The sequence below is a fragment of the Pundamilia nyererei genome, unplaced genomic scaffold (genome assembly GCF_000239375.1).
Source record: "Pundamilia nyererei isolate P.nyererei 1_Seehausen unplaced genomic scaffold, PunNye1.0 scaffold00204, whole genome shotgun sequence".
NCBI lineage: Eukaryota > Metazoa > Chordata > Actinopteri > Cichliformes > Cichlidae > Pundamilia > Pundamilia nyererei.
Genome location: NW_005187605.1, coordinates 120,061 through 128,810, shown reverse-complemented (window position 1 = coordinate 128,810; position 8,750 = coordinate 120,061). Strand labels below are relative to the sequence as shown.

At 40.3% G+C, this 8,750-nt stretch overlaps 1 protein-coding gene across 6 annotated transcripts in view; it reads right to left on the bottom strand.

The window, feature by feature from the left end:
• Positions 1–6: 6 nt before the first annotated feature.
• Positions 7–8,750, bottom strand: part of map3k7 (mitogen-activated protein kinase kinase kinase 7) — a 27,141-nt gene continuing 18,397 nt past the window's right edge. For 4 of the 6 annotated variants that reach the window (XM_013914557.1, XM_013914559.1, XM_013914556.1 and 1 more), the window contains 6 exons: positions 8,062–8,142; positions 3,947–4,014; positions 3,259–3,358; positions 2,526–2,587; positions 471–586; positions 7–218 (listed from right to left, as the gene is read on the bottom strand). In XM_013914557.1, coding sequence (XP_013770011.1) covers positions 38–218; positions 471–586; positions 2,526–2,587; positions 3,259–3,358; positions 3,947–4,014; positions 8,062–8,142 — 608 coding nt within the window. In that variant the 3' untranslated portion in view covers positions 7–37. The remainder of the gene's footprint in view (positions 219–470; positions 587–2,525; positions 2,588–3,258; positions 3,359–3,946; positions 4,015–8,061; positions 8,143–8,750) is intronic. The other 2 variants (XM_013914561.1, XM_013914560.1) reach the window with 1 other exon arrangement.

Here is an 8,750-nt window from a genome sequence, read left to right as displayed (position 1 = left end):
GGGGGTGAGGAGGGGGAGTGGCAGAGTTTGTGTTTCATCATGACGTGCCCTGTCTCTTCTGTTGCTGAACCCGGATCAGCTCCAGCTGTTTTTTACACTTCTGGTAGTATGTGGACAGACTCTTATTCTCCTCCAGCAGCTTTTTGTGCTCCTGCACCAGACGGGACGTGTTCTGCTGGTCCTTTTCGTCTTGGTCCAGTTCAGCAATGAGCTCCTTCCTGTGCAGATAGTCAGGGGGGGCTGCGTTTTTAGGCATGTCATTTTCAACATTATGTTACGAGATTATGCATGCAGCTTTGGTAGCTTTTATGCAATTAAAATTTTAAACATTCACACATTACAGCTGTGAGATTTGGCAGTTAAGACACAATGAATAAGCATCTTCCACTGGGGTTTATGTGAGGTCTTTGAATGAAAGTGAATTTAAGAAAAATAATTAAGCAACACTTGACTTTAGTCACTACACTTACTTCCTTTGGATTAGCAAGGCAATCTCAGTTTGCACTTTCAGGTATTCTTGGGCCATCTTGCAGTGTTGCTCAAAAACAGCCATGGACTCTTTGGAGTTGGGACAGGGAGCAAGGGGCTGGAAATGAAAATGGACGCTGTTTAAAAATATTCTGCTCAGGCATTAGTATCAGCTAGTGCGTATTTAAATTTACATTACTCTGTTTACAGAGCATCATGTCCTCAGGGATAATAATAATAATAATCTAATCTAATCAAAATTTATTTATATAGCACATATTAAAAACAACAAAGTTGACAATAGTGTTTCACAGTCAGTAAAAGCATGAGGCAATTAAAACAAAACGGTAAGAAAACAGGGAAGGAAACAATAGGTGACAATACAACAAGCAAGATAACAGCCAACTAGTTAGAATCAAAAGCCAAAGTAAAAAGATGGGTTTTAAGACATGATTTAAAAGACTGGATAGACTCGGCGGTCCGAATATGAACACGGAGGTTATTCCAGAGTCTAGGTGCCACGGTTGCAAAGGCCCGGTCACCTCTGGACTTCAGCCGACACCTAGGTTGTGCTAGGAGCATCTGATTGGAAGATCGTAGTGCTCTACTGGGATTCTACAAATAATAATAATAATGAGATGGCTGATGTCCCATGGCCTCAGTCGCCTCATAGCTAAGTGCCTCGAGGCAACTGTTGTTGTGATTTGGCACTCTAAAAATAAAACTCAATGAACTTGAATTGATACCAGTGCAGCTGAGCCGCATCAGATTCAATACAGCATTTACATTACAAAGCATAATTCAATTCAATTTTATTTACACAGGGCCAAATCACAACAACAGTCGCCTCAAGGCGCTTTATATTGTAAGGAATACCCTACAATAATACATACAGAGAAAAACCCAACATTCATATGACCCACTATGAGCAAGCACTTTTGGTGACAGTGGGAAGGAAGGGTTATTAACTAGGGGTGCAGCAATACTCGTATCGATATTGAACCGTTCGATACAGTGCTTTCGGTTCGGTACGCATATGTATCGAACAATACAAAATTTTTAATTTATTTTATCAACTTTTCTTCTGACGATGCTGTCTGTGTTGAGAGCTCAGTGTATCTGCGTTCAACTACTCCGTCTAGGCTGCACTGTCGAGCATAGATCCACTGAGCTCAGCGCAAGCTAGCGAGACAGATGTTAAGCTCGTTGCAACATGGCAACTGCCTCAACGCTAGCCAAAATTGAACCTCCCCCACCCTCATTCAGATCTGGCGTTTGGAACTATTTTGGTCTTCATGTGAAGTATGACCCTGAAGGTAAGCGCGTCATGGACAAAAGTAAAACAGTATGTTAGATGTGCCACGCAATGCTCAATTACATTGTTGGGAATTAGTGCGTTAGCGCAGTTAGCTCGTTAACGTGTTGACGCCGTCCAGCCCCACACACGGGGCGATCCGCAGTAACTCGTTAACGGAGATTTGCCGCGTTATGGCGTTAATGTCAATTTTAACGAGATTAACGCTGACAGCACTAGTGGGAACACAACGAATATGACTGCACATTTACGCCGACATCATCCTAGTGCAAAGACAAGTGGAAGCAGACAAAAACAACAAGTACGTATGCTACAAACTACCCGAGTCATTTAGACAGCCGTTAGCACATGATTCTCCTTATGGGGACCTGATATATTTAATATGCTGCTGAGAATATAGCCCAGAAGAAGCGTATAGTATAGCTTTTATTTTGGAAAGAGCCATTTCTCTGAAATAAACTCTTTTCCAAAGATGAGTGATTTCTCGATCAGATAGATTTTTTTTTAAATTATTTTGTTGTTTCAGCAACATTACATTTAAAAACTGTACTTTTGAGTTAAAATATATATTTATAATTTTAATAAATGACAAATTAAAAAGGAATGAACATTTTTTTGTATCGAAAAAATATCGAACCGTGACACCAAAGTATCGAACCGAATCGTGAATTTTGTGTATCGTTGCACCCCTATTATTTACACATCAGTGCATTGTGTACAAGTGCCTGATAGGATGGTGTACCTGCAGCTGATGGTCTAGGGTGAGATAAGCCATGGGAATGGAGTTGTCTGAGCCATTTGTATCTGAGGGGAGAAAGATATATAACAGGCTGTTTTGGGACTTCATAGAAACAGAAATGTCAGAAATGAGCAACACATGTCCTAAACACATCTTTGGCCAAAAAACAGAAAAATCATTAACATTTATAAAGGTAGCCTGAATGAGTTATAAAGTTGGGCCACAGTGATATTGATGGTGGTATAGTCATTGTGTTTAATAGATGTGTAATAAATCACTGAGGGGTACAATTTTTCACTCTGACATTTGACATGGATACCTCAGTGGGAACAGCTGACAAGAAGTTCTTCGCAACTAAACTTTTTGATATGGTCCAGAAAGGATTTGTTTCAATTCACTTAGACTGTCATGGATTTGGAAGAGGAGAGCTTTTTGAGGATTACCAATTAGCAGTTTTCATCAGAAACTGAGATGCCAGGAGTTCCCAGCTGTTACTGCACATGATATGACTCATATGTTCAGTCCTAATAATACTTTCCCAATGTGGCAGTTTGAGACTTAATACTTACAATAATTATATAATAATTTCTGTACTGTTGCTCATAATTTCAAACAAATAGCTTACAAAAACTTTTCAACAGTGATTCCCTTCTCAATTGTGGCTGTACATTGGGTGGCACTACCCAATGTAGTAAACAGTAGTTAACTGTAGTGGAATTTGTGCAGTTGTCATTACCTGTGGGGTCATCGGGGGAGAAATAGCCCCTGCCACTTGTCTTGTCAGGCGGCATCATTCTCACACTTGGACTGGAAGATCGACTGCTGTTCCTACTCCCCTGCAAAGGTTACAAAAGAAGCCAAAAAGTCAATAATACCCTCCAAGTCTCAGAGTGAGAAAATGACATCTGGACCAAAATATGAGCAAAATAGTGCACTCATTGTAGACAACATGGAGACATTTTTAGTAATGTCATGTCTTTGAAGATGCTCCACAGTGTTTTGTTAGCAGCAATAGTGAAGAATAATGAGCGCACCATTTAACAGCCACTTTAAGCAGTTCTGTCACATTTGTGTCCCACAATGTGGCTGTTATGCTTTAAGCTTGACACAAAAGTACTGTGCACTCTGATTGTGCAGGTTTTAAGTTTACTAATGAATCTAATGCATAGATACTTTAATGGTATAGTAGACAATCGCATTATGCTGTGACGTGATCTGTGAATATGGTTTTGTTAAACTGCTAAGGACTGAACAGTGAAGCTATAATTCTGAGCACACCATAAAGAGCGTGAAACTAGAAAAGCTAACTGTTATCTTTCAAACTAAAAAATGTGATTTAAGTTAGATCTCTTTAAACGCTCAATCCCTAAAGTCACTAATCATCAAAAAGCTAAAACCTCACAGGTCCTATGCACATGTCTTACCTGGCTGGATTCTGTGCAGATGCCTGGCAGATCCTGTACAGACCGACGTCTCTGAGACTCACATGTGGCTGTGAAAAGCGTAAAGGACAGACAAGAGAAAGAGTGAGACCTCAAGTACTATGGATAGTGGTACTGGGGGACTAATCCCTGTGTTTGCTTGTGGCTTGACGGGGATCCAGACCCACAGAGCCATACTGTAACAGTTGCACTTACTTAACCATCATAAGTTGTGGTGTGGCGGGAACATAACCAATCCATTCTATTCTATTTATGTTGTGCCACTTGTTCAAGGTTCACAATATCGAAATGTAAAGACCCAACAATATTAGAAAGAAACCCAAACAATCACCCAACTCCCTGTAACAATCCCCCTAGCAAGCACTTGGCAACAGTGCGAAGGAAAAACTCTGTTTTAACATAAAGACACCTGCAGCAGAATCAGACTCAGGGATGGGTAGAAGAGAACAAAAACAGCGGGGCTATAAGTAACCGCCATTGACAGAGAACACAGCATACACACAAACCACCACTCCAGACAAAAATACAAAAAAGGTTGTTGGGGGCGGCTCAGACAAAAACACAAAATGTCACAGTACTCATTCTAGTAATCAGCAATTCATCTGCTGGTCAGGTTAACACTATGCCAGGATGACATTAGGTGCAATCAGAACATCAGCTCGATCACCTTGCAGGAACTACAAGACTCTTCAGTTGCATGCAATTTCAAGTTCTGACAGAATTCCAGTGTTTTCTCCACACATGTTACTAGGGATGGGTACCGGTATTATGTCAGAACTGGTGCCATAATGGCACCGGTTCTGACATAAACGGTAGTAACCAGACTGAAAAGCAGTGCACATTTCGGTGCTTTTTTTTTTCCCTGAGATGTCATACACTTTGGATTCTAGCCAATCATTTTACCTTTGCAAGCGTAGTAGGCGTGCCCAGGTACGTACGTTCTTTTAGAGCAGTGCTACAGATTAAAAATGCCCAAGGTGAAGCGGTCAAAGTCTGGCTGTACTTCACAGCAAAAGATGCAAACTCAGCAGCCTTCAACAAGTGCTTTAAGGTGATGCTGTGCAAAGGAGGTAATACCTTGAATCTGATGAAACACCTGGCGACGTACAGCATTTTGTTAAAAGCCGAAAAATGCGGCGTATTTGATAGCTTACTGCGAGACCTCACACCGAGCACATCTACTGCAGGTGTGGTGCCTGTTATCAGACCCGGAGTTAGCAACATCCCACAAAAACCCAAAGAGGAGAGTGCTGGCCCCTAGCCCTGCCAGTGTAGCAGAAATGATGACGGATGATGGTAGCAGCAGCCTCGAGTAGCTTAATGTTGTTCGTGTGTAATTTACGTTGAGTAGGCTAACCACGTTATTAAATTAATGCCTGTAAGGTGAACTAGCAAACACCGTCGTAGTTACATGTGGCTGTCTTCTTGTTTGATGGCAGATACTCCCTTCACCCTGGCCAAAAAGGCTAAAATGACCAAAGAAAAAGTGGAAAACAGCTAAACATGAGAGGTTTTTGGACAAAGTTTGTGTTTTGTTTTTTTCATTGTTTAAGCACTGCTTCCAGCCAAGAGTGATACCATAAATCCCCCATAGCTGCATAAAAGGCTAACATTGTTATCTTTTTACATAAAAACAGCTAAACATGAGAGGTTTTTGGACCAATTTTGTGTTCTCCATTCTTTAATCACCGGTTCGAGCACCGTTTAAGCACCGGCACCGTTTCAAAAGTACCGGTTTAGTACTGGTATCGGATAAAACCTAAACGATATCCATCCCTATATGTTACACAGAGTCACAAACTAGCACCAAAACACGAGTGCAACCAATAGTACATGGAGTAATACTACTACCACTCCTCATAATAGCACTAATAATTTACATATCTGTCTTTAGGAATAACAGTCACTCTGAAGCTAAGAGTTGACAGTTGGAGCAACAACATGACAATTAGCCACAGGTACTAACCTAAAATGATATTTTATTAGCAGGCAGGTCCCTCTGGGCTTCACACCAATATCAACTAAGCTTTGAATGGAATTAAACTTTTTAGGACTCCCAAAAATGCTAAATATTATTCAAGACATCAGACTTTTGACATTTTACCAACATACCATTAATCTGTATTATATATGGTCACAATCTCTGAAATGGCAATGTTAAATGGGAACTGGGACAGTCTAAGATAAAACGTCCTCCTGTTAAAATTGCGGTTGCTGGTGTTTGTTATCTAATCTCTAGGACAGTGTGACAGGGCCTCTAAATAATAATACATTCATAATGGACTGAAAAAAGCAATACTTGTAATCAAAGTTATGGCAAACAATGCAATTAACGATTAAAAATGTGACATTTTGCATAAACTTTTCACCAACCAGCAATGACATGTTGCAACCAACACATTTTAAAAACGCACAACTGCTTGGCAAGTAGTTTGCAGACTGGTCAGCATCTTCTATGCAAACTGTTGGCGACCTGCTAGTTACCAAAGAAATCCCCAGGAAGCTTTTGGTGTAGCACTGTATACATCTTTGCAACTAATATCACATGAAAGACTGGCCGCAACATCCAGCAATCGCCTGCCAAACAGGTCACGGGGGTCAGTGGTCAATGAAGTCTTTAGGTCTCCGTGGATGGCTCTATAGCAATGAGTCTCACAGCAACCATTTGCAACTGGTCGCAAGTCACGACCAGTGCAGACTTATTTTGGTGGATTTGACTGATTTCTAGGCCTGTGTGATTCACAATTAACTGACGCCTAAAACAAACAAACAAACAAATAAATAAAATAAGCGATATCAACTTTAACACCACCCACTTGGAAAAGGGATTCTTCTATAGTCAGGACATTCCCCAAATTTCTAATTTACATCCATGAAAAGTGATCCTATTAAGACAAATTTTTAGTTTTAGAGTTATTGGTTCTATTACTAGTTAGATAACATACACTAATATAAACCTATTGACTGCAAACAACCAACCTGATGATGTCATGTTCTGTACTGACAAGATGACACTAAACATTTTTCAAATATTTTAAGCACTTCTTAAATGTAGTCACATAGACAGTGTTACACATGTAACGTTTCACAGATCAAAGCACACCCCACGGTCAGGTCGCTCACTCACCACCAACGTGATTGGTTTGATGGTGAGTCAGCGGTGATCTGGAGGGATCATGGAAAAGTGACTCGATGAAGATCAGACCACATTTTACTGACACTCATCACATAAATTGGTTATTTTTTTTCCTTGTACAGGTTTGCAGATCCAAAGGTGCGTGCCTTACCATCTATAACAATTCCATGCAGACTCCCTGCACCACTTGATTAAATGAAACACTTACTCAATGTCTCTCATATATCTTCAAAATAGAAGTATTTCTGACAGGCAGAGTTGTCCCCATTCCCTTTGATCCATATCTCAACTTATAATAATAGCTCTGACCCTCACTGTGAGGGAAATTAATCAAAATGACTTTTTTCAAAGTGGATGTGGATGGATGGAAAGTGAGTGAGAAATGGGGAAAAAAAATAGCCATGCTTTCTCAATGTCCTCTAAGCATGAAAGTCAAGGACAAGCTCAAATGCACTAATTTACTACTGCTACCCGTGATTTGCTGCAGCCAAGCCAGGGATATAAGAGACAGGAGAGGGCCAGGACTTAGGAAAGTTATCTCATCTATGTCAACATACTGACTATAATGTACTGATTAACAACCACTTGCTTTTAGTGGACAAATATGCACACAGCTCCAACAAATGTGTTGATAACAGATGAGAAAACTTCAATATTTTACGAAAAACAAACAAAGAAAAAACAGAAAACAGGACATGACACAGCTATGATGTATGTAACTCCAAAATCAGCTTCAAGGACTTCTGTGTTGTTGTTTTTTTAAATTTTAAATTTTTGGTTTGTGTTTTTAAATCAGAGGGCAAATTCGAAAAAAATTTAAATGTTATGAACATTATCTGCATTCTTGAGGGGATCATATGGAGTGACACACAACAGAAAGCCATGTCTGATGACAGTAACCCACAGGCTCATTCAAGCCAGTTCCACCGTGTCACCGGAAAGACCAGTAGTCCAGTGATACCTGTAACGACGATCTTGGGGACATCCAGTATGGTTCCGAATGATGCAGTTTTACGGTGGCCTCGCTTATACGGGGGGTTTGCTGCAAAAACACATATACACATATAGCTGCATACAGGACAAGCATGCCCACAGCTGGACTGCAAATGTGGGTCATACACATGCAGAACATAGCTGTGCATGCAGAGGAAACATGCACCATTCATTCCAGGAGCTGTGGATCAGTACTGCATAGACAGTCAGCAGAGAATGCACTACCTTCCTCAGCACAGACAAGAGCAGGCATTTTGCTTTTTGGAAAAGTTCAACAAGGTGATCTGAGAACAGAGTTTTCAATAATTAAATGTTAGAAACCCCAACCACTGAAGCTATATTTAATTGTGAACAACATTTAAAACAAACAAACAAACAAGAAAGAAAACTGACAGACATTCACATTGAAATCGAAACTACACCAGAGGAGTTCTTGATTTAGTTTCTCTATGACAGCACGAGTACATCTGCTGAAAGGAGATTAGCGACAGCTGGTTTCGAGAGGCCCTATCTTCAGAGACATATTGACACTTTTAATGAGGAATCAATCTTCAATTCAAAGTGATGAAATCACATAAAAGGGCGACCTAGGTGCCAAAAAGAAGCTTCCAGACTGGACCAGCAAAGATTGCCTCAATATTAATACTGCATGCACTC